This window comes from Geospiza fortis, unplaced genomic scaffold, assembly GCF_000277835.1.
Source record: "Geospiza fortis unplaced genomic scaffold, GeoFor_1.0 scaffold171, whole genome shotgun sequence".
NCBI classification, from domain to species: domain Eukaryota; kingdom Metazoa; phylum Chordata; class Aves; order Passeriformes; family Thraupidae; genus Geospiza; species Geospiza fortis.
Window position 1 is genome coordinate 8,058,756 of NW_005054313.1, and position 26,972 is coordinate 8,085,727.

Sequence of the window (26,972 nt, forward strand, 5' to 3'; positions counted from 1 at the left end):
TAAAGTACTAGAATTGACTGAAGCTCCCTCCCCTGAGTACACCAGGAGAGTTTTCTTGTCCTTCACTGCCTTGTTACCAACTTTGGACCTCTAATACTGCGTTTTGAAAATTTTCCTTCCCTTTTTTATGTTCCCTATAAAGCTCCCTGAAGGTTAATTTAGAAGAAGTAAAATCTATTACTACTTTTACTGGAAGACTTTGTTTGTATTAGGGAGGTGGTAGAATGCAAAGTGACAGTGTTCACTAACTCCTAACTCCTGTTAGGGGAGGGTGTGTGTGCACTTAGCAGCCAAACAAACAAACAGGCTTCTTTCCAGCAGCATTGACAGAATTTGATTAATTGATACAGATTTTAAAAAAACATAAAGCCTGTGAGAATGTCTGCATGTATTTGTAATAAATCTGGAAGGTCCTTTCCTTTTTTGATTCTGTGCTCTATGAAAAGTTTTTAATGGGTTTTATGGCTTTTGAAGTAACAGAGCTGCTTTTTGACAAAACAAAATGAACTTGCAAGACAATTTATGCATATAGGCAGCTCTGACTGATGTTTGAAATCTTAAATATGGTTTGGAAGAGGGTGTACTGTGCAACTGTCATAAATATGAAAGCACACAAGCTCTGCTGTGAGTACTGACTAGCATGAGTAAGAATCACGAAGCGGGACACAAATATGCACAGGATGGTGGGGAATGTGCAGGGGATGAAGTGAATGATGCTTTAGTCTTGAGTTCTGGTGGCCAAAAAGAGATTGAAACACAGACAGTTTTGGAGGCACTGCTGGTGTAATTGTGTCTGGGGTTGGCAAACACCAGCCCAGCAGCTGGAAGGAGCCATCCCAACCCCTTCTCCCTGTACCAATGCAGATTTACTGTCACTGCTACTGTCTCTGTTTGTGGCATCACACAGCAAATGGCCTTTGAGATGTGATTTGGGCTAACAATAATCCACTTCTCCTCCTTCCTTGGGCTAACAATAATCCCCTTCTCCTCCTGAAAAAAAAAGTTAATTTTGGCACTGTTTAGGTCGCAGAATAGCTGTATGAACTCTTGATCCTGTCAGCACAAGTGTGAGACTGCAGCAGGGTGGGGAAGGACGCTCTGGAGCAGGGCCTCGGGAGAGCTCTCAGCTGCAGAAAAGCAGTGACCAATGCAGTTCACCCATTCAATGACACCTGCAGCCTTTGTCCTGCTCCCCATGGCAGGAACACAGCAAAGAGGTCACTTCACAAACAGGGAAGGAAAAGGTGCACAACAAGGCAAATTGATAAAAATTCTCCAAAAATAATATGCTTCCAATCTGGTAGTGAATCTTGGCTGGTTTTGAATATGTTGTGATTCTTAAGATGGCCTGTGTTTTGCAAGAACTGCCATGTAAAAAATTAGCTTTTAACTAATTTTAAACATTAAATTAAGAGAAGAGCAACTGGGCAGTACAAAGTTATGGAGTAACTTTCAGAATGAATTGAGAATCTCTCATAAATGGGGATTCTAACCCAGCCTTTTGAGCCTTATCTTTGTGACACCTGATCATTACATGTGATCCAGGTGGCCCTGGGATGTGGATTTCACATTAGCAATGCCATACACATGGCATGAGTCAGTGCCTGTCCTTTATTGGACAGGCAAGAATCAGAATAGATGATCTTGCAGTAAAAACCTTTGTCTGAAGTCCATTTTCCTCATTACAGAAACTTTTTAGCAACTGAAGCTGATATTGATTTGCCAGGTGTAGCCTTCTGGCCCCTGGCTTTGACACAGCTCTAAATTCAAAGTGTGAGTTCCAAAATTCCTCAGCAGCATTTCTCAACCCCTGACCCATTTCCACGGAGTTTTGGGAGCCAGTGACAGCCAGTGCTTTGATTTTACATCAGTTTGAAGAGCTGAGGTCAGCTGATCATAAACCATTTAGTTGAGTTTTGCTCAGATACTTCAGCTTTTAAAAGAAAGTATTAAAAGATTACAGGAATTGAAAAAGAACTATTCTGAAATCGTTCAAGCTGCTTTGTAGTTAAGTTGTATGGTAATGAGAAATAAACCCACAACTATCATAGAGATGAACAAACTATGTTTTTTCTTTATTTCCTTGCAGTGTCTCTGGCACAGGGTATGACCAGTTTCTGTGAGTTGCCACAGACAATGATTTCCAGTGTTGCCTTGGAGAATATGGGAAATGGTGTAATTTACATTCCCAATTTTCTCTAAAGCATTTTACAAATTGTGCTGGCTAGAGGGCAATCTGGAGTCTCAGGAGCTGCAGTCCCCTGAGATAGCTCCTGCCCTGAGCATGCTTTCATCACAGTGGGCAAGCATTCAGTCATCTGAACCTCATCTGGAGAAGCTTATTATGTTCCTTTAATTGACTCTTAGTTTTGCTCTTCCATCTGCTGTCCTGGTCACCAGCATGTGAGGAGACCGTGCTACATAAACCTGATAGGGGTAGCCCTAAAAAACCCATATATTTAAACATATAACTATTAAGATCATATGAACAATTTAAACATTATTTGAGGTCTGAGAAGTAAGTAAATATTCTGTTGAAATGATTCTGTGTATAAGGCTGTGCAAGGTAATTCCACAAGGAATGCTGGTACCTGTTTTTGTTCAGGAAATTGGCAACATCCTAGAGAGAATTTGATTTAAAAATAGCAAATGTGTATTTGCATTGGGAATTTTTTAATGGATTTGTGTCTGGAAATTTTGAGGGTTTTTTTTAATGCAAAAGAGTAAGTAGTAGGGTGGTTCAGATCTCACCACCCAGCCACTGTTCTTCCATCTTTAGTTAGGGGAATAAAGGACTGATTTGTGATCATGACTCCTTCACATATTTTCTGACCTCTTTCTGTTATTTTGGTTATCCCACATTGGGTATGATTTTATGTTTATTCAGTTGGGTTACTCTTGTTTCACCTGCCCCTGCAAAGCAATTTTTTTTTCAAAAAGAGGCATGAAAGGTAACACTTTTGACATTGAATCCTCTTTCTGTATTTTCCCTGTTTTTATAGTTTATATTAGCCATTGAAAAACATTCTGCTCCAAAGGTTCAGCACAAGGATTTTAATTTTGCATTTAGTAGTCATTGCTGTAACTGTAAATACTATTTTTGGGAAGTGTGTTTCTGTTGATTTATACTTTTATACAAATTCTGTTGATTTATACTTTTTCTGACCTTTTCTCCACAGATTAAATTCGACAGTGATGGTGTCTGTGTTTGCTGTGAAATGCAGCACCAGACATCAGGCTGCAGTAACCTGGGAGAAACACTGAAGCTGAACCCTCTGCAGGAGTGCAATGCAGTGAGGCTGACCCTCAAGGTGTGTTAGGAGAGAATTAACTGATTATTGCAGTTTCAACTCAGCAAGACAAAGTGTGTGATGAAGGGAGCAGCAGCTGCTGTTCTCTGTCTTCATCCACCCTAACGTGCAAAAAACCTCTCTATCACAGTATCAGCATCTGTGTGGTGACTGCTTTGTTGAGGATTACTCAAGAAAGAGAAGTTCAAACTGGCTATGGTTTATGCTGGAAGGTGCAAGAAGAATTATCTTTCACTTTGCTGTTCTGAGGTGGTGTTTATTGATGTTATGGTGAATGCAAAGAAACACAAAGTGTTGCAGAATGATGAGATATTTCCTGATGTGAAGGCAGCCACATCACTTTGGGGGAGAAGAGTGTGTTCTTTCTGGGTGCTGCTAGAAACCTGCTTATAAACTGCTCTGCAACACTGTAAGAAGTGTAAATCTTGTAGCATTTTGTGTTACAGCTACCCAGATGAAAAATTGAGAGCAAATACTGAGAATATTGTATGAGTGAGTTAGAGCTCAGTGTGATTGCTGCCATCATTGCTTCACTTCATTATCTCCAAATGGGAAGGCATTGATGCTATGTTGTTTTGAAAAATAGTAAGGAATCAATGAAAGAACTGCACAGAAAAAGGAACCCTAGGCTGAGAGGCAGATATTGATTCATTCTAGGTTTAGTTGCATGATCAGCAGAACTCTGTATCTGTGGCGTTCAATTTCAAAGTATGTACTTGAATAAAACTAATAGAAAATAATGGAGTAAAGTAGAGAAATTAATTGTGAGAAGGATTTTGGGGAGGTAGATTTTCTCAGGTGGGTCCTGAGAAAGCTATAAAAGTTTTATTGATATTTGAAGATATATTTTAAATTTCAGAATGGATAGAAATCCTATACAAGCTACGTAGTAAATGCCTAAATGTTCTTCAGCCTTGTTAAGAAAAAGCAAAAAAAAAAAAAAAGCTAACACCAAGTAATATGGATGAGGTAGAAGTTAAAATATTTTTATATGGCCCCAAAATTAAGTAAGAACTCTGCCTCAGGTTTTAATGAGGATGATAAACATAACAGAGCAAAAACCTACTGGGTAGTTTAGTAAGTGGAAAAGGAGCATAAATTGGCATTGCTGGTCAAAACATAACAATAACAGTGAAATGAATTACAAGAAGGTAACTTCGGAGAAGGACATTCCTCAAAGTATGACAGATGCAGAAACATGAACCTGTCATTCAGGAAAAGCTGACTTGCTAATCCCATGAAAATAAAGATTGAGGGAGCATATGTTTGCTTCCTGTAAATATGTCAGCAAGGTAAATTTTAATGAGAGGGAAAACAACTGTTTATCTTTGGAGGACATTGTCAGCATATGAAGTGAGTAGAAGTGACATATGCTGAAAATCAAGACAAGGATTCTAACCAATACAGCAGTCAGAATACAAGCACAAAATTGAATTTCTTCTAAGATATAACTCAATCATTTATAAAGGGAATTGACATATCAACTTACATTACAAGAAAATGGGTTTAAACACAGGAGTTCCCGTGAGTATAGTCTGAGTGCAATTTTAATTATGTTCAGAACTTTTCATCTAAGAAAGGGTAGTTAGGAAAGTAACTTTTTCAGAAAGTTTTTTACCTCTTTTTCAGTTTTGACTCTACATTTATTTTCTATTTGGCTTAGCTCTGATTCCTGGCTGTAAATTTAAGAACAGTAGATAACAGCTGACAGTGATAAGGCTCACCCTCTTTAATTACAGTTAAAAACTACAATGTGATTTTAAAGAAACAGATGTTTTAGTACCAAAATCTCAATTGTATTCATTGTTTGAGGAGCAAGAGGGAGAAAAAATGTAGAGAACCAGAGTTAAGATTATACATTTCATGTATAACATGATGTAGGTTTCATGCTCCTCTTTATTGCAGGTGGGGTAAAAATCTGGTGTTTCCACTAAGTCACCTGTGGGGTTTTGGTGGTAGCAGCTGTGGAGCTCCACTGTGGACAGAACAATCCAGCACATCTCACCTGTCTGATCTTGTTCCCAGGCAGTCAAACAGGACAAGGAAAACCAGCACTGGCTCCTGGCCCTGTGTATGTTAACTGAGCCTTGCATCCTATTGAGTGGGGGGGTTATAATTGCTTTGAAAAATCTCTAAATTTGTTGTTGTTTTTGCAATGAACCATCTCTATGTGCTTTTTGTAAATCAGTCCTCCTCCTTTCTTCATTTCAAGCCCTGAATAAACTACTCAAACCTTTTAATGGGGACAGAGGAGCTACCACTGCAACATGTATGGTCCCAAATATGCACATTTATAGATACAAGTATTGATTGCAAATGCTGACTGATCTGTAAGTGCTGATTTCTTAAATTAGTTGAATAGTGGGGTTTCAGCACAAAATTATATGTTACAGTAAAATGGACAAAAATACTGTGCTATTTCACTGTTGTACTGGGGTCTCAGCCCACTCAAGGGTGTTGAATTGTAGGGTCAGAATTATAAATATAAGATACCATACTTGTAGTCTTGTCTGCACACCTCAGTGAAAATAGCACAGCTGCATGATGTGATGCACTGCCATTAAGGTCTGCAGGCACCCAAGTGGGATCCATCTACCCTGGTTTACAGTGGAGACAATTCCTGGGTTCTGTATTTCACTAGGAGACGTGGGTTTTTTTACAGTTTCCTGCAGTAGTAGCTCCTAAACTGCCCCTGAAAATAAGGTTCTTGCTTTCCTCTGGATACTCAGGGTCAATAATCTGTGCTTCTAAAGGATGTCAGTGTTTTAGTATCTTGATTTTTTTAATAGTAACCACACTTCTAGAACAGCTTTATCCTTTATTAGGAAGTTACTTGGTTCATTTAAAGCCAAATGAAGGCACAAGCAAATCCTACCTATTTACAAAATTAGTTAAAAAAATATAAAAAGTTTATTAAGAATCAGGTGTCCAAAAATGAGATGATGGCCACAGATGGGATGGATTTAGGATGTAGTTTCAATAACATCAACTTAATCTGTTTTTCCATAGGAAGTTAATGAAATTTTAAGGAACTGAGTTTTTCTTGTCATGTTAATTAAAGTAAAAAGGCTAAATTTTTCTGATATCTTTCATCTATGAAAATTTTATCTTCTTTCTAAACTCAGAGTATTCTTAACTTACTTAAGATATACGTGCAACATTTTGAGACAATGAAGTTAGGTATTTAGAAGTTTGAACATATTATTGCTGTCTGATACTGACATGCAAGAGGGGAATGTTATTCTATTTTGGTTTAGTAAGGATACAGTTGAGTATTTTTAATTGCTTTTAACAGCTTACACAGTCCAGAATACCTGCAGATATGTATGTGAGTTTATAGATTTGCTATTTATGTAGTTACTTCCTGCTTTACTTAAGGTGCATCTGTAGCATGCTTTTGTGACTATCAGGCAAGGAGAGAAGCTGATTCCCTCCTCTGTCTTCAGCATAAATATTTGGTTTGGAGCTGCTAAAGTTCAACTACAATATAAACATAAAAGAGTAAATGTCTCTTTCAGGTTTCTGGTTCCATTCATTAGTTAGGCATCTCTATTAAAGATTTTTGTAGCTCAGGGCTCTTGAAGTCTTCTGTGTGAATGCTTTCTTTCCTTTCCTCTCCTTTGAATCTGAATTTATTGTTACTGAGTTTCCTGATGACCAAGTCTACTCATACATTTAATTTTTTTTTCATTCAGAAGAAGATTCTTCCACTTGCAAAACAGAGGAGGATGTCTCCTAGCACATTCTTTAGAGTTATGAGAACAGTCTTTCCTCAGGTTTACTGTAAGACCAAATGCAATTATTAATTTTACTGAATGACTTATCTGAAAGGCTTCTTAAGCTACTTAAATTTGGATAAAGCTCAGCACAGAATAAGTAATTCCAGATCAGTTTTTAAATGCTGGATTTGTTTCACATTCCTTTACAGGTAGCTGAAAATATTTCCTACATTAAGATACATTCCCTACCCCAAAACCATCAAAAGTAGGGTGGGTCAGGGTGGATTTTGTAGTCTGAGTAGCTGAGCTACTTTTCCTTCCTCATACTTCTTTCTGTTCCTAGCTTGGACAGTGAGTGAATATGGTTGTAAACTTCTCTCATGGCTGAAAAGGTGTCTCTTTGAATGACTGCAATCTGTTTATTCCATCCTTGTCCAGTTATGTTGTGAAACCTTAGCCTTTCAGGAGTCTCCAACTATCATATCCCCAGTACTAAATTTAATGCAGACACCTGAATTGGAAGGTATGCAAACTGGAGTGCAAGCAGAGAAGATTTTTAAGTAGCAGTGCGCTGTGCACTGCTTCCTAAAAACATAATAAAATAGTGAATTACACTGTACTTTCAAACCTTAAATCTATTTTATGAAGTGTTGATCATCTCTCCATTTGCAATGCAATGTGTGGTTGAGACCCATTTGACTCAAAATTAATTCTTGAGCCTTCCTTGTATTAGAGCAGATATTTTTCCTAGTGTTTTTCTTGATGTATCCAATGAGAACAACTGAAGTTATATTTTGAGTTAAAAGGATTGTTGTCCTTGAATTCTTGAATAAAAGAAGTACATTGACACTAATTTCATGGGTGAAAAAGCTTTGCTGCTCATTATCTCTTTTCAGGATACAGTAGTATAAGAAATGAAGCACTGTAATTGAAGTCAATCAAGGAGAAAGAAAATCATCTCCACAGTGCTGCAGCCGTGGAGCTGCTTTGAGCCATTGATGGCTGGGGATGCTGAGATCTGTGTGCTCAGGGCTGCTGCTCTCAGAGTGCTCCTTTCACACATCAGCAAGCTGATTTTGGTGCTTTCATCGTGTATTGGCTAAAGTCTCAAAAGTGCCGAGAACCTCAAAGACTACAAATCTTTTATTTCCACAGGAAAATAATCTATTCAGCCAGCAAAATGTGAGTGTGTTGTAAAGAGAGCTGTCACTTCAATACTGTTGAGCAGACTGGAACTCATAAAATGAAATGGATGTACTTTGTGTCTTTCTAGAGCAAAACAGGTTTAAATACAGTTTCTCAATTCTATGTAAGCAGCACAGCTGATTAATTTTCTGTGTAGTACTTGGCAGAGTGAATATTTTGAGGTAATCGTGCTTCATCTGTGTGGTGTGGTCTGTACTGAGTGACAAATTCTCTGCTTTGATGTTCATGCATGTAACTTCATTTTCAGTACAGTTATTGCTGTGATAGGAAGAAGCAAGAGAGTGACTAAATATTTACCAAAGTCTGCATTTGAGTTTTGAATATGTGGAGACATTCCTGTTTTAGCCTGGCTCACTTGATGGTTTTGAAAGATAACTAATATTAGAGACAAATGCAGTTATAAATTGGTGTCTATGCTGAAGGAACTCTGTGGGTATGGCCCACCATTAGAGTGAAGTGATACTATTCCAGTTTTGCTTTGTATTTGCTGTGATAGGAGGTACAAATGATGTTCTGAAGGACAAAATTTCAGCAGGGTGAGCACACATGGAGTGAGTGTTCATTGGTTATAAGGGACCAAGTCTGCCAGTGCACCCATCACAGGCTGATGGGATTTGTGCCATTGTCATTTTTCATTTTAGATTCTATCTCATCTCTTTGCTTCTGTCAGGTAATTGCATGTGCTAACAGCTGTTCTAAATTGCTTTGTTAAATGATTGTTTCTACAGTTGAGTTATCGATGTGGCAATCACCAATTTTTTGCTTATTCCAGTTTGATACCATCTGACTGCTTTATCACCCAGCAGTTTGATGGAAAACAAAGAAAATCAGTTTTTAGGACAAATTGCTTTTCGAGCATATTGCAGTATGTGTTTTTTATATTATATTCTCAATTAATTATATCTTAAAATTAAATTTTTTGAATACAAAATATTAAAATACTGCAATTAAACATTCAGATTTTAAATAATACTGGGGTTTTGTAATGCATCTCCTATTTTAATCTGTTCTGTAGGATTTTGGACTACATATTTATAGAACATGCATTTTTATACATTTATGTATTGTTTTAATTGTGCTAGTAAAGGAAGAACTGAGGTGCAGTAGCACAAAAACAGTGTCAAAAGAATAATAGTGAAAACAGCTTGAATTAGGAAAAAGAATAAATAGCTGTTCTGTCCCTAAGTTAGACATATGGGAAATGATAGTATGAAAAAGATTTGAGAATGCAGAGGTATCATGTGGGAATGCACAGGTGTCCTTTGGGAGCACAGCACGAGTCAAAGGTGTCTGTTTTTATGGGGGGTAAGCATGATAAACAGTTATGCAGGTACTGGCACCATTAATTTGGTAATTGTTCAAGTTGTAGGATAAATGGAATACTGGAACCATGAAATCTTGCTTTTTTCACTGTCAGTATTAAATTTTAGTTGTGCTTTTAAGATTTAGTGAGGGACCTACTTGGGAAAATAAGTGGCCACAGAGAAACAGCTCACAATGCTGCCTGACTCCTGTGGGTGTATCTCTGGACTGGTCTAGGATGGTTCCAGGCAATCCTGACAGCTGATTCCACTCTGGAGGGATTTGTTAGCTAAGGTGTATGAAGGAAATTGTATATGTAACCTGTCGAAGAATAATTCTCCCTAGTACATTATACTTATCAGAGCATTAATTATCACAAAAGCATGCTGAAGAATCAGTTTTGTCTTAAAAAGACAAAGACAGCATCTAATAGGAAATTGGTTCAGCCATTTCTGAGGAGCAGACAATTGTATTTTGTACCATTAGAGATTCACGTGTTGTGTGTTCTGATTAGTGTTCTGGTAGATATCAGCTAAAGATCTGTTACTAAAGCTCCCTGATTTTGTATTTAGTACAGATTTCCTGCTCCTTTAGAAACCTATAAATGTTGCTGGCTGGGGCTGTGGGGAGTTCGATTGGCCCTGTTGTGGTCACTGCTTTTTCACAGACATTTCCTAAAGAACACTTTTAATTGTCATTGTTTGTTCCAGCTGCTGTCTGTCAGCACCTACCCTGTCCTTCTGGCAGTGTGCTTGGCCGTGGAGAGCTTTAGTTCCTGCTCACTTTTTATCTATAGCTGAATAAATGAGTGTCATGGATTACCTAATTATTTTTTCTACAGGGCACAGGGAGTGAATTTCCTGAAAATGGTCAATTGCTTGAGGCTGATTAATGTTTGGGGAGGGTGGGGGGAGTGGGGAGCAGAGGAGAAGGGTGGGTTGTGGCTTGATTCCTGTTTGAGTTGAAACAGACTTTAGGATAAAAAAGCCAAAACAAATAAAGAAGCAGTCTTGCTTCAAGAAGTATCTAGTGGTGGTGAGGCCTCCACAATCACTGCTCAGTTGTTACTGTCTCTGTTAAAATTTTAGACTTAAAATGTTTTAGATGTCTGCTCCTTATTGATCTTTATGAAATACATAAAAACTCTGCATCCCTGCATTTGGAATTTTCTAATTGTGCCTTCACCTTCAAAGAGATTGTAGCAGAAAGAGAAATTGTGTGCTTAGCCTGGACAGGAGTGTGTGGAAAGAGGCTGCTGCTCCTGTGGGCAGCAATCCCTGCCCTACACCAAAAGCAAAATGCTGAGTAACAAACAGAGCACAGCTGTCCCAGTGTGCCAGGAAACCTCTCAGGGTGGGTAAGGACGAGTGCAGCCTGCAAGGCACAAGAAATAATCCTCACACTAAAGTCAGTGTTTGCAAGGCCTTCAGTTGTGCCTGGTTTAGGATCCTGCATTTAAAGAAAGATGTGGGCCCAGGTGAGGTGAAACAAATTAGATTAATGGAAAGGATCAGAGGCCTGGAAAGTTGATTTCAGTTGAGAATTGGAGAAAATGGTGTTAATATGTCATGCAGTAAAGGTGGAAAAGGCTTCAAGAGTGATAATAGAGTTCAAAGGTATAAAAGTCTGCTGTGTAACAGCCTGTTCTCAAGAGCTATGGAAGAAAAGAAGCCATGGGTTTAATCTGTGGGATGGACATAACCAGGACACTGATGGCAAAAATAAACACTTGAATAGTGAATAATAGTGATGAAGCTGTGGGGTCTTTAGGAACAGATGAGAAAAACATCTGCCATGAGACTTAGAGGCACAGTTATGTCTGTCCTGGGACATGTAAAGGTGTATGAGGGTCTTGGAGACACTTTGCATCCTAATTTAGATCTTTGATTTTATTATTTAGCATAAATGGTATTAAGTTATGCACTCAGATTGGCTAAGTTTTTTGTATTTAAATGGCTGTTATTGGCAGTGGATGATGTTTCTTCCTGCTAGGAAATCGTCCTGTTTTCTACCCTAGATCTTGTCTCTGCCTCAGTGTTCATTACCTAGGTTTGCATATGGAAAGCAGAACAGGAAGGATCTCAATCTCCTTTTTTTGGCACTGTTAACTAATTGGGTCTCCAGGGATCACTTTACCTGTTTACCTGCATTTGAATGCTCTGAGTGGGTCTGTATGAGTGAGTCCTCTGCATCACCTTCTGTGAGTGACTGAGTGATTGGCCCTTCCAGTACTTTGCTATTAATGCTGGTGATTCATTATTCCTCTGGCTGAGGGGCTGGCCAAGAAGACAAAAAACTACTGACCAGATCAGCAAGAGCAAATCTGGCTCAGTGGAAGTTATTAAATGACCAAAACTTGTTAGCCCATTTATTGTCTGCCTGGTTCCCATGGCTAGCATTTCCATCTTCAAATGAAGGTCACTTGAGGAGCAAACAATTACAGTGGCAGGAGTAAATGTGCACCTTTCTATCATTTGTTTCAGAACTGTTGGGGAAAACAAAGCAATTTATAGCATAGAAGTTGTTTCATGCATTGGCAGTGAATGAAGTACTTTTTTTAAACTTAGACCCTATGGAATGTTCTTCACATAGTGAGTGTTTTTTACTCACTGTGTTGTAGCAATTTTGTTCTGTTCTCTGTGCTGCTTTTTCTCAGATGCTTTTACTGGCTATTCAGAGAACTGGGCCACACAATAGCCCCAGCAGCCATACAGTTTCTGTGCAAGGATTGTAGTAGTTTTGAAATGCTGCCAGCACACTAAATTCTTTTCTTTTCACTATCTGTGGAAAAAGTAAATACAAATCCAATGATTGGAAGAGAGATAAATGCTTTATTTTTAGTGACACCATTGCTATAAAAATGTTCAATTTTAATTCAAACGTTTATTTTCTTTTATTCTACTTGTTAAACCAATATTCTGTGTTCTATTTTAAACTTCTTGTTCTTTAAAAAAAAAGCCAACAATATGACCATAGGCACTCAATTCATCAGTAGAAGGTGAAATATCTGGGTGTGTAGTCACTGCTTTTTAATCACTGCCTTTCTCTCATATATAAAAATATTTCAGATGCATTGAGTTTCTGACACAGGATAAGTCTCTATTTCATACTAGACTTTTTTTTAGCACACAACCCTAAGTTGTAGATTTCAACTACTCAAAGCAATAATATTTCTGCACGTAGTTTTTAATCAGAGATGTCTTTTACAGTATATTTCTTGTGATAGCTGCTGCTTGGAGTCGACTGTGAAAGAGCAATTTGTCTTTTTGGGGAGCAAGGAAATTTGAATATCAATATTTCTGAGGAAGTACCTAATAGCAAATGTGTTGTGGGAACTGGGAAAGGGAAGATGTTTGTTTCTGTAATTGCTGCCTTTGTGGATTGCTACCTGAAAAAGATTACAAGCTAAATGAGTTCTACCCAGTTATTTGGGACCTTATTCATGGATAGCAGTTGAGAGTGTTTGTTATCAGATTCCTCAAGCATTTCCTGTGCTTTGTGTCCCTGAGATAAGAGATGATATTCTGCTGCTGTCTCTTGCAGGACCTGTTGTTCAGTGTGTGCGCTCTCAATATCATCTCCACCATTGTCTGTGCTTTGGCAACAGCAATGTGTTGCATGCAGATGGTTTCTTCTGATCTCCTGCAAATGGTGAGTACGTTTCAGTGGCAACACAGGGTTTGTCCAGCATAGCACAGTGTCCTTCTCTGTGGATACTCATTTGCACCTACTCTTTGCTTATAAACTTCAGCCTGTTTGTGTCTCTGTGTAGTGTTAGAGTGTGTGTGTACATGGGTGTATTTTCTATCTGCATACATCTATATAAACATAGCATATAGATGTATGCAGCATGAGGAGCTGCTGTGCTTTAGTGTTTATGTATTATAGTGTATGATGAGGATTTTGTAATTGGGAGTTGTTCTTTTTGTTAATGAGGTTATTAACGAGGTTCACGTTACATTTGCTGTCATCACTTGTATATTATCTCCAGTTTCCACACTCCCCAGAGCAATTACTTAGCTTTAAGATCCTAATTTTCATTACTAGATTGCTATGAGAACTGCAGAGTATGAGAAGTATAAGCTCAAAACTGGAACTTTTCACAGCCCTGTGCCAATAACAGTGTTTTCGTAAGGAAAACATGTTCTGTCAGAGTAGCATTTGTGTTCAAAACAAGAGCAAAAAGGATCGTTAGTCTTCTGCACAGTCAGCTGCATCACAGGATGCTGTCTTGTTTTGGTTGGACAAAGGCAACTTTCCTATTCCAAATGAGTGTTGGGATTCACAAGGTTTCAATGTAAAAAAAAAAAAAAACAAAAAACAACAAAAAACCCCAAAATTTTAAAAATCTTTGTATTTTTCAGGCCATCTCCACTGCTTGTAACCTTGTTCTATTGCTGATTAATCTAGGAAATGTCCTGTTTAATAAAGGAGGGCACACACACAAATCTAATACTGGCCATATGAACATCTGATATTGGAAAAGTTTGCATGGGTGGAAGACTGGCCCAGCAAGTTAGCTGCAAACCATTTAAACAACACAGAAATGTTGTAAAGGCTGCCCATGCAGGCACAGTTGTTTTAAAAAGAAATAAATAATCAGAAATACACTGGGTGCCATAGGTATTGATTTAAGTGCATGAATTACAGAGATAAGGCTGCCCTTTTTAGACAAGTGTTCCAGTCACTGGGTTTCAAACCCAGTTAAAAAATATCTTCAGTCTGGGATCTGATGTTTGCTTCACATAGAAATGGGTATTATAAGTTGGACTCATATGTTTAGGTAATTACTGCAAAGAGTGCATAAATGCATTTTTGCTGTAGGGCTTTGTGCATGCATATTGTGCAGGCTTGTAGAGGCTTGTGAACGGTGCTTATTTAATAACACTAGTATGGATGGGAAACAATTAACAGAAATAATGTTCAGCTTCAGCTGATGACATTTATATTTTACATGTTAAAGGGTCTTCATTGTATTCTGGCTATTCTTTCTTTTCATATACTCTCCCCCTCCATATTTACTACAAGAATGCCCATTGACTAAAGAACTTTTTCACCTTGCAGTGATGATGAGGAGATGAAGAGATTATCACTCCTTGAAAAATCTATCTGTCTACTGGAAAAATGGTAGCAGTGATCCAGAAGTGTATATTCCAGGAATCTTGATTTACACTTAATGGTATTTAGCAGTGTAAGAGGAATAAAAACAAATAGGTAACAATGAACCAAGACCAATATTAAAGTGCTTCTCATGGGCATATGCAAGAAGCAGTAACCTCAATAGGAAGTCAAATTCCTAAAAGCACATAATTTTTCTCTCTGCCACCTCATTCTGGATGTTTTTAAGACTCTTTCTTTCCCACCTGGCAATGCTGCCATTTCTTGGTTTCAGTGTTTATTTCTTTTTGCTTCCTATGCTTTGTGTTTCCAGCTTTCTGTCTTCCTGCTTAGCTGTCCGTTCTCTCACCCTTTCAGCTCCATCGACAAGAATTTTCTTCCTTCTCCCCAGAAGAAGGGAAATACAAATATATCTATATTTCTGCTCAGTCCCAGTCTTTTCTTGTTTATCAGTTTTTCCCTTTCTTTTTTCAGGTTGCTGAGCCAGATTCCTACCGGGCCTAAGTGAGCGTAACTTCCCTGGGGCTACGCTGACTTAGACCAGCTCAACTCTCACCTGAGGATTTCTTTTTCTTTCACTGCTTTCAGCCTATTGTCCCATGATCTGCAGTTCCCCTTTGCTCTGCTACACCCAGAAATCTGATTAACTTCATTTTCTCTTGCTTGTTAATGTTGGATTTGTGCTTTTTCCTTTTATTTTTCACTGATGCGTCTTCTCTTAGTGGGGTTGTACCATGTTGGAAGTCTGACAGCAGCAGCAAGAGATACCACTCCTCAAAGCTGAAAAGGTTTTAATTATTGTGCTGATGGTTTTACTCTGTTCTACAGTATTCAGGAGCTTGTAGGCTCTCCTGTAACAAGAAGAGGCAATAGGGAACAGCCTCCTTGGATGTCAGTAGGTTATCATTAGAGCAATCAGTTCTGTGATTCCTGTGCTGTGTTTTTGTCTCAGAAATTAATCCACTGAAATGGTAATTTTTGCAAATTCAAAGAATTCCAATTTATTGCTTAGCAACATAAGGCAGGTGTAACAGTCTCACAAAAATCTGCAGCAATGGTTCTGTGATTTTGTGCTTTGTTGATGACTTTTGCATACAGCAAGTGTCTTGATTCCTGCAGGCAAGCCAATGTATTTTACTGGAAACTGCTGTCTTCTGACATCCCAGCCTTTAGGAAAAGCATCCTAAAAACACAAACACAAGCTGTCCAGTAGTAAGCACAGTTTAAATTTTCCAGTGAATATGAAGAGGTGTTTTTTGGTTTAAAACCAGTCTTACCCAACAAATATTTTATTTCACGTGCTAAGGGAAAAAATACAGCAAAATACTTCAAAGAGGTTTTATTACTTTATATTTTATTTTATTTTATATTTTTTCTGGATTGTTCCTTGTTTGAGTTAACTGTTTTAGAAAGTACCCCAAAATTTTCATTTCACTTTAGCCTTTCTCACTGTGTAAAGTATATGCATTTGCCCAGGCAAAGAAGCCCTACCAATTGTACTAAAGCTGCAAGAGAAAGTGATACCAGAGCTAAAGATTGAAAAGGCATTTGTTGTGTTTCACTAGAGACTTTAAGGCTGCACTCCATTACAGGGCTTCCCAGAATTGTTCTTTCTATGTGCACACCCCCCCAGGAAATAAATGTGAATCAAATCAGATCATATCAAGGCTCTGTAATGTGAAGAAACCTCTCTTAATAACCAAACTGTCACTTCCATGATATTTCATTTGTTGCCTGAGGCACTTTCAGTTTGCATCTTGTCTGATGAATGGCTACTGTGAAAATGCACCCTGTTTTCTTCAAAAGGTAGCTGCCTGGATTAAAGTAAGAAATACAAGATATTACAGCCACTGTGGCCAGGCTAAAGCATGAATTACACCTATTCCAGTCCTCCCTCCACTCCAGATATGTTTGTACATTTCTTATCCTAGAAGTGCTGGCACTGATATCATGGAGTGTGTTCTGATTTTATCACCATCACTGTTAGTAGCTGTTCATGTTGTGTGATACCTAAAACCATCTGTTATTTTGTAAAGAAAATAAGGTAATGATGACACATGCAAGCTGTAATGTTTAATTAGTGTTTTCATCAGTCCTAGTGATAATTCAGCATGTCATTATCTTAATAGGCTGTAGTTAATATTTCTACTCAAATACCTCACAGAAGGCATCTCTGTATGAAGGTAAAATCTTGCTGGCATTGTTTGACCCCCATATTCTGGTGAAATAGTAATAAAAAAGCCCTGCAGAGTGAAACTTAAGTGAGAATTGATCTTATGTTACTACATATAATTTTTAATTTAATCTAATGACCTTAAAACTTAAATAATCCTTTTTGGACACAAAGTTCACTTACAGGTAGTGTAAAACCCAGATGACATTCCCTTTAGAAATAGGCATTGGGAATTATGTACATCCATAGAAAAATCCTAAATGTAAATATGGTTACATAAATACTCCCCTCACACCCACCATTAATGCATACCTTAGGTCAAGAAATCTTTTGGCATTTTTAACAAATGTGGCATTTTTCATCAAACACTTTATTGGTAGAATAGGAATGTTTAATATTTAAGACTAAAATATGCTGAGTACTTCAAAAAAGATATCACAGAGCAATGCCCGTGAGGCTCCAGAGCTAATGGCTTGTGATGGTTGTAGGAACAGCAACTGGAAACAACTGAGCAGAAAAATCTGAATGTGATTTCCTTATGAAAATATCTTCTGTCTCATAATTTCCCTTTAAGATCAGGGACAAATTAGAAGAGTCAACCATGGACCTTCTGTTCTTGTAGACAATTAGAGTCTACATTTCCCTTCAGCAGATACTGATTCCAGTGTTTTAGAAAAGGAAAACAGCAACCTGTCCAGGAGGACAGCTAATTGAAGACAGAATTATAGACCCAAGTGTATTGCACAGAGCTTTCACTCAGGATAACATGCCAGTATTTAATTATATGCAATTAGAAATTTCTATTTCCCATTCTCAAAAATCAGCAGATTTTTAGAAATGACTGAAATGAGAATAATGAACTCTGGAGTCTCCAAAGGACTGATTTCAGAGTTATACAGTGCATGTAATAAATGTGATATGGAAGACAGAGGTAATTACATGCAGATACAGGGAAAACTCAGATAAGTTTCCCTTGGAGCAGCAGGCACATACTGATGTAAGGCACTTGTGGTTGAGATAAGCTGTAATTGCTGAGCAGTGGCTCCCAGCAGTGGCATTTCCACGGGGTCAGTGGTGCTGAGCAGGGTGTGCGGAGCACAGAGTGACTTTGCTGATGTTCAGTGGGCAGGTCCCAGCTGGAGTCCTGGTGCAGAGCTGTTAGTCTCACATGCCTTGGGCAGATGGATGGACCACATGGTATCACATGAGGAACTGTTTGAATAGAGAATTACATTGACATGTCTTACCTGCTCTTTCTTCACTTCCTTAACTGGGTCTCCTCCATGAGCTTTTACCTCAGTGTATTCAAAATATTCAGAACATGAATAATACCTTCTGATCACTTCAGTGACCAGCTTACAGACAGCCTTTCAGTGAAGAGCTGGAAATTTGGTCTGACAGAAAGAGAATGAGTTTTACAATTTTACACATATCTATGTAGTGGTGTGTATTCCACCTGGAAAAGTCAAACACTGAGAGAAGAGATGTGCTACTCCTCACTGGGCGGGGGTAGCTGATGTGTCTGGCTGCAGGCTGGGAGCTGGCAGAGGAGGTCGCTGGTGTCCAGCCCCACTGTTGGCTGTGTGGAATTCTCAGTACTGTGGCAATGGACCCTTGACCATAACTGCATTTTCAAAAACTTTTACCTCTTCTGGAAGTGGGGTACTTCTACCATTTGTGCTTCTAATTCCCTGCTTCCTAACAACTTGCTGCTGCTGCCATGGCAAACTTCTGTATTGAATGCAGGTCCAGACAGTGGGTTTACAGTGTTTTACAGCTTTCTTGTTTACCCTGCTGCAACCAGGCAGAGAGCACCTTTTACTCTTCCCTCATAACTGCAGACACAAGAAAAAAAAAAAGTAGTCCTCACTATGAGGGTTGTTTAAATCAGGCTGTTCCCCTCTGTCCAAGTCAGATGTGCCCAATGAAAACAGAGTTCTGTGGTCAGTGTGTGCTCTGTGTTCCACATCCCTTTAGCACAAGCGCTGGGCTGTGTAATGCCCATCCAGTATCAGACATGTTTCACACACTAAAGTAAGGCCAAGGATGAGAAAATACCTGTCTGTGTGAGTGTAATATTCTGAATGCCAAGCTTCAAACATAAGGTCAGCTGTTTCCTAAAAGACCATGAATTCCAGATCTGTATTTCATTGCCTGTCAGATTTCTGAAAGCTCCCAGCATCCAACAGCTCCAGGAGGGTAACAGAAATGGTTGAGTCTTCTGGATTTCCACAGCCATGGGCTTTCTCTTTCTTTCTAGTAAATATGTTTAAAGTATCTGTTGATAGCTATAAATTTTTGCTAAGCTTTTGATGCAGTTGTGTATTTAGCATTTACCAGAGATGCTGTATGCTGTTTATCTTTGTCTGCAACCATTTTCTATCCATTGCTTCTGCAGTGGCCATTAGTGTAATCCCAAGGCTGGCTGGGAGTGCCATGGTATGAGCTGTTCCATGGTGTGAGCTGCAGTGTTTGACATGATATTGAGTGCAACTTGATCCTGTTTATCCTGGTCACTGAACAGCCACCCCCATTTTCTGCTTGGCAGTTCTTGTTGTTGCCTGTCCCGTTTGCCATCAGTACCTTGAGACTGATTATTTGATAACAGCTGTCTTCTAATAACAGAAATGTGTGTTTCTGTCTGAAAGTATTTGTCAGTGTTTCTGCAGCTTTCTCAGCTCTGCATTTTATTACTGTCTTTTTTTAACATATGAAATTTGTATTAAGCCTTTGCTGAAACCCTGGCAGATTTCACTATTTGAGACTAACTGTTGAAGATATTTAAAATACATTTTTCTGTAGAAAGAATAAGCTTTTGCAGGCTAGCAGAGATCAGTAGACAACGTAGTGTGGAATAAAATATGACTTAATTCCCACTTACTAGCTTTCAGTTGTTTTCTCAAGGATGTCTGTTCTTTGTGGTAATCCCTTATATTTGCTATTGTTTCACTTCCTGCTAGTTTCCCTCTTACAGCCTTTTTCACTTTAATTTCTGTGCCTTCCAGCAGGATGATATCACACAGGTAAAGTGTTGTTTATAAACACCCCCAAACATGTGTATTTCCATGTCCATCCTGCTGCTCGTTGTCAAGTGCTGGTCACAGTTCGTGTCCATGGTTTGTATTGCCAGACCTTGAAAGGGATGCAGGTAATTCTGCTGTTCAACTGAGCTGCATCCAAGCATCAGATCTTTTCCTCCTGGAACCACAGCCCCTTCTGCCCTGTGTAAAACCTCTCCCTTCTGTCATGTCCCACAGTGTGTGCTGATGGTTCACCTGCTGTGCAAGTGCCCTGTGTTTAACTGCCCTGTTCTGACAGGGGTGAGGGGATCCAGCTCCAGGGAACTCCAGCACTGAGGGAACAGAGCTGCAAGTTCTCTGGTGCAAACCAAAGCTCAGGGTCCTTGGCAATATAGAAACAGTCTGGGAGAAAGTCAAGGAAGTTGTAAATTAAAATGGTTTTCTTTCCAGACTGTAAAAATGACCCAAATTATCAACTGTTTTAGGAAGATGAGGGCAGTCCTGAGTTTGGTGGAGTCAAATAGTGTACAAAATGTGACCCAGCATACTCAGTTATTTGTCTTCATTATGATAAATGTTTACAGGTTTTAGGTAATTATGTTGAAGTTTGTCTTGCTTCCTTTTTTCCTAAAAGATTCTTCCATGTATTTGAGATGGTAGCAGACCAATGATTGCTTAGGGCAGAAGTTTGGAGTTTAATGGTTGGCATTAATGTTATATTGTACTTTGGGGCATGGCTGTTGGAAGATCAGATGAGTTTAGACCAAATGACTGCAAGAAAGTTGTGGGTTTTTGGTTTTTTTTCCTGTAAGCCAAACAGAGAAATGTCTGATAGTACCTGGAATAACAGCATCCCAGCTCACATGGAGGATGGAATAGCATCAGACATTTCACATAATGAAGAGTAAATCTAACTGATGCCATGTCTCTGTTTCTCTGCTGTACCATGAGCAGAATGCAGTGGCTGAAAGTCCTTGGTTGGCTGTAGGATGTAAGGAAATAACAAATTCTGCAGAGGAGGTTCTTTATTAATAGTTATGTGTGGAAATATCTCTGGAGAGGCAAGCAGCCAGCAGCTAATACTTCATTTTCACAAACAGGAGGTACTGGTCCTCCTGACCCTCTGCTGTGCTGTATTATTACAGCTCTGACCTTTCAAACAACATACATAGAGGGAGTTTAATAAAACTAAGATGTAACTCAAGCTTTAAAACACGAAAGACCAGTATCATTTCTGTGGTCATGTAAATTCAGCAGAACCACACCAAGTTAAATTTCAAAAAGCGATAAATATAGAACTGTGATATTAAAAATGAAGGTAATTTACTTTCTACTTGCTGGATCTCCTAAGCATAAACATTTTCCCTTTTATTTTACTGCTTCCCAAATGTTTATCATGGATTTAAACAAACAATAATGTAATGAGCCTACAGTACAAAAACATAGGAGGTCTTGTTGCAGCCCAAAAAAGAAATGTGCCTTCAGCAGAGTTTCTTAGCAGACTTGTTTTAGAAGGGAGGAGCTAAAGATCAAGTTATCTACTGATCCAAGAGAAGTGATATGAGAGCAGAAGCTTGCCTGGAGAAGAAAAAATCCTGTGGTCTTGGATTGTCTTTTAGTCCCTCTTTGATCCATGGGGACCAAATAGAACCAGGTGTGGGTTGTGGGATCTTCAGCATGGTCCATATTTGATCCTGGATTAGTTCAGGCCTTTCCCAGACACTTCTGAGTGTTCCTGATATCAGTGGTATTGGAATGGCTTCTTTAGATCCCTGCTCTGCTGGAAGCTGATGAGGTCTCTGTCACAAATGTTGATGTGGTTCTCAGTATTATTACTTTTTATTGTGCAGTGCAGTTATTTTCTTTTGGGTTTTGAGATATGTATATGGAATAAATGTTTTTCTTACTTTCATACCAGTGCTTATAAGCTTTATACCACATTTAAGTGTGCAGTGTCTGTATCACCAAACCACAAAGAGCTATTAAGAATATTTCATTTTACAAGAATAATAAAGAATAGCTATAAACAGCCCCTTCATTGGAAGTAAAAAATGTGTGGGATATTTCCAGTTGTTTTATTCAAGACATAATGTCAATATAGTAGCCTATTTTTAGGTAGTTTTATTTGGGGTTGTTTTGGGGGTTGGTATTGGGTTTTTTTTTTCTCTGTAAGTGCGTGGTAGTTCAGATTGGAAAAAAACCATGCAAATATTTGTTTTAGTAGTTATATCTATTTTTCATCAGTTATTAAAATAGAACTGATCATGTGGGGCTACAATAAAACAATATACAATGTAGAAATATTTCTTGAAAAGCCATTAAATTGTAAATGTCTGTGTCGTGCATCCTAAGACCGACTGACCTGGAGGCCCACAGCCTCTCTGTCTGTAGTAAAACCTTGTGCTGTATTTTGGCAATCTGACTCACCCTCCTCACTGATCACAAGTATTCTTATGCTCCCAGATGTGCCTTTTTCATTTCAGCTTGGGTATTAATGAATTTGGTATTGCTCAGGGTTGCTAATATTGACCTTTTATTAACATTGTTGATATTGGTGATGATGAAGGAACTTTACCTGTTCATTTCAGTTTCTGCCGCAGAGGCCGCATTCTGCCAATCCTGACTGCATGACTCCACATGGAACTGTCCTGCACCAAACCTTGGATTTTGAGGAGTTCATCCCACCAATCCCCCCTCCTCCCTACTACCCACCAGAGTACACCTGCACACCCGTGGGGGAGGCACAGAGGTGATTCCCTTCCCTTCCCTGCTCTTGCAGCCAGCACTGGGTTCTGAGCTCTGGGCCTGGAGCTCTTTCAAAGAGCACAAACCCAAATCCTTCACTTACATTAGGCTCTTCATTGCCAGAGAGATTGCATATGTTTCTTTGCAAACTTGTTACGCTACATCTGGAAATATTTGTGTTAAAGCATTTCTGCAGTAGAGAAATGGCTGACCTTAACTAAGACAAGGATAACAATGTCTGAGCTTTGAGCAAAGGTCCCTTTGTAAGTGATCCTTTCACAGTTAACATTATACATTTGAAGTTGAGTCTGAGATTTAATTTTTAAAGGAAATTATTGCAATTAATGTGTATTAATTTGGACTAGTGGAGGATGTTTATGATGGCAAAACAGGCTGGTAAAGATGGCTGGCATCCAAAATAAAAAACAGTTGTTAAAGCTACCCTGTGAACCAGGGCTTCATCTTGGATGTCTTGTCTAATAAATTTCTTGAGTGTAATTCTTTGTAGTGTATTGGCTTTGAATTCAAAGAAGTCTTTATATCACTGTGGTATAGGTAATAAATCAGTGCCATTTCTGAATTGTTTGCTTGTTTATGTTTTTTTTGTAGAAGTCTCCATTTGGACTTCCCTCATTCCCCATTTGGTGCTTTATATGAAGTAACCATTAATAGCCCAGGAATGCTGTATCCAAGTGAGCTGCCCCCTCCTTATGAGGCAGTGATTGGAGAGATGCCTGCCAGACAGGTGAGGAAAACCAAAGGAAATTCTTTATGTGGTCTTCACATTTTCATGCTGCAAAATAATTCTAGGTAAACTTTAAAGAACAATCATTAGAAAATACTTTTATTCTTTAAAAACATTTTCCAGACCATTTTCTTTATAAGGGTTTAGCTAACAAATTTTACTTCCTGTGCAACAGCAGTGAGTCGTTCTCTATTGCTTAACCTTCTGATTGTTACAGTTTTTAGTCATCAGTTCTGCTGTTATGTGACAAGAAACTGCTACTCCTGAGACTGCAGGACACTTTACCCAGACCTTTCAGAAAGGATCCAGTGTACTTGAGACAAATGTTTACATTAGACTTTTTGCTTTATCTTGTACTGTACAGTATTGACTGAGCTGAAGCTGGAATTATAATGTATCTGCATGTACAGCCAGAGCTGATTCCAGCATTTCCTTGAAGGGATATGTGGTAATTTAATCAGCTGTCACAAAGGGAAAATACTTACAATTGCTTTTAGAAGCTCTAATTTCTTTCAGTAAAAACTCCAGGAGTTAAATGTTCTAGGTATTCTTTATCAGTTGTTAATAGCACATTGAGGAAATACCTGTGTTCAGGTTGCCAAATGCACCCCCATTACAGAGGGGACTACTTTGCCTTTCCCCAAAATAAAACATTGAAATGTTTCCTAGTGACTTATTTCCATGTTGGGGGAAACCAGAATTGAAACCACAAACCTAAAGAAATAATACAAATTTTCATTATTATACATGAGATTATTAAGACAATTAATAAGACAAGTGTCTGAGGAAAAAAACACATTTAAATGCTAAACCTCCAAAAAAATACAATTAAATCTCCCCAAGATATGCCTATCTTTGTAGCTTCTGGGGCTGACAAAACAGTTTCTGACAGATCTTCTGATCCTTGCCTTGTGCTATATCCTCCACCCAACGCAACAAACTGGCCAAACTTTGCATTACTTTTGATTTGTTTGCTATAATAAAATGAGTCTGTATAAACTGCTCGTGAGTGAAGCTCCTTGCTGAACAGCAAAATTGGAGTTTTCAAGGCCATCTCTTTCTAGAATATTTTTTTATCCAAGTTCCATCCTTTTTCCTTGAAAGTAACTTGCAGAACCTGCAAGCCTTGAGAAGTCAATATTTTTCAGTGATAAAAAACATGGACAAAAGTGATATGAATCATGCATGGCTTGGGGGGAAAGAGAAGGCTCCTGCCTGTGATAAGAATTCATATGTGGTACTAAGTAAGGATTAGTTAAGTGTCTATTTTTAGTAAAGCACAAAATCATTTTGGGCACTCTTGTGACTGGTACCACTCTTGGTGTGAGCATCAACATGCAGCAGCGCAATAGCACCAGCATGGAACAAAAATATCATTTATGACTTACAGCTGCAAAGTCATGCTCTTGCAAGGAGAGCTTGGCTTTAATAAGTAGACGTATTAACCGCTAATTTTTGGCATCTGGAGTCAGTTTCAGCACCTTGCCTGTTCACCTCTGGCCACCTGAGCTCCAGAGCTGTTTGTTCTAATCACCAGTGAAAATGAGTGGTGACTTCATTTCTGATAGTGCTAATAATGTGGTTTCTTACCAGGAGTGAGTGTATATGAACTTGGTAGTTGCTGTTCAGAGCTTGTGACAGGCTCTGTTCTCAGCACTGCAGCTCACTGGCAGCGAGAACCAAAGCCTACACTGACAGCCACAGATTTTTCTTGACAACAAAAGCCTTCTTGTCTTCTTTGCAATTAGTGTCCCAGCTGAACTGTCTAAGACAGTTTTGGGTCTACAAGAAGAACAAAATGGAGACCTGAGTCCTTACATGCTGCAAATGCTCCCATAGAGCACAGTACAGTAGGAACAGAAATAATGAGATTTATAAATCCCTCAAAGGCAGGCTTGGCAATGGAAATCATGTCAGGGATTTAGCTACAAAAGTGCTTCTGGGAACGATTATGTAATAATGTCATAATTGTAAAACCCTTTACTGTGCATCAAGCAATAGGTTTTATTTGTTCTTAAATGGATTGAGGTCCTTAGAATTTTATTAAATTGTACTAAATTGGACTCGGTAATTTCATGCATTTTATGGGCAACAAATGTCAGTGCTAATTTAAGTGGTTGCATCCATGTAAAAATTGCTGTTGTCATCTGTACTGATTAGGAATTCCCATTTCATGACTATAAAAAAAAGTGGTTTTCAGTGCTTTCCATGCAAAGTATTGACTGGGATATCGAAAAGATAAGAACAAACAGATCAGGATTCTGGGTGAACGGAATCAATGACAGTGTTTTATGAGGTTTTCTAACCTGTAGGCTCTGCAGACTTGTTGAAAGCACAGTTTTTTTTCCTTTTTTCTATTGATGGCTTAGTGACTGTCTGAGGATGTGGAATTCAATAAGGTTTTGTTACCCTTGGCTGTGCAGGAGCCTGCAGGAAACCATGTGCTGTTCCTGCGTGAACCAAAACTATGACCTGGCTTCAAAATCACAGTGTTACCTGCTACAATTACAATCCTGCAAGAGGGTTAATCAATTCCAAATGCACAGAAAATACATTCAGCAATTATTCAGAGACAATGTAGAGTGTCAATAAATGTTTCAGCACAATTTTCCACAGATGTTTTCCAGTCAGCGATTAAGAAATTAAGTCAGTGATTATGAAAGTGCCTAGATTAAGAATTTATGAAAGCCCCTAGAATCCCTAGATTTTTAAAAAGAACAAACACCCTTAAAGCATTGTACCATTTCTTCCAAAAGGTAGTCAGTCTGAATTTTCTACAGCAACAAAGAGCTTTTGTGAACATTTCTTACTTTTCTAGTTAGTTCCCAGAACTTCCACAGTTAGGTCCCAGGAACAATCTGTGGCTTTAAGCAACACCACATTTTAGTTTTTACCACAGATGTGATACTCTGCTACAATCAAGAAAGATCCATTAAGAAATGTCCAGGGGAATTGTTCAAAAATATGAGTGATTTCACTTTTGCTTCCCAGTCCTCTATCCATCTCTTGCTGAGTTAAAGTATTTCTGGTACTGTTCTTTGCTTGGAGTTGTATTTGCTAAACTTTAAATAATTTTTAAAAACAAAATTTGTATCAAAAGAAGTTTTCTGGTCACTGGATCACAGAGATAGATAGACAGACAGAAAGAAAGAAAACAGTGAGCACAGTAAGTTATGCACAAATATATGTGCTTTAATCAACACTGGCATGTGAAATGGAAGCTCTTGCCCTAATAGCTTCAGACTAATTGTGTCACATCCAATTTTTTTAGGCCAGACACAGATTAAGTGCTTGACAAAAAGGTTTGCACAGAGGTGACTGATGCTGATTTCTAGACTGTCACCAACCATAATAAGCTCGACTAGTTAATTGTGGCCCTACAGACAGAAGTAGATATGATGCTTTCTGCTCAAGATGGTATCAGTTTCATTCCTTTCAACCTTTTTTGTATTTTTTTCTCATTTTTTGTTACCAGCTATTTATTGGAATATTTTTTTTGATAATCACATTCCCAAAGAACTGCTAAAAATCTATCAAAATTGGCAACAAGATCTAATCCTAAGTCTAATCAAATCAGTAGAAAAAAAACTTTCCAAATTTCAGGTATTTATGGATCCAGTTTTTCCAGCAGGA

The 26,972-nt window shown here is 38.5% G+C and overlaps 1 protein-coding gene across 1 annotated transcript in view; it reads left to right on the plus strand.

Annotated features, from left to right (window-relative positions):
* The window catches only part of FAM189A1 (family with sequence similarity 189 member A1), a 52,853-nt gene that overhangs the window by 18,984 nt on the left and 6,897 nt on the right, over positions 1-26,972 (plus strand). The window contains exons 4-7 of the mRNA XM_005419764.2: positions 3,180-3,311; positions 13,082-13,189; positions 22,438-22,598; positions 23,204-23,339. Of these exons, the coding sequence (XP_005419821.2) occupies positions 3,180-3,311; positions 13,082-13,189; positions 22,438-22,598; positions 23,204-23,339 (537 nt within the window). The remainder of the gene's footprint in view (positions 1-3,179; positions 3,312-13,081; positions 13,190-22,437; positions 22,599-23,203; positions 23,340-26,972) is intronic.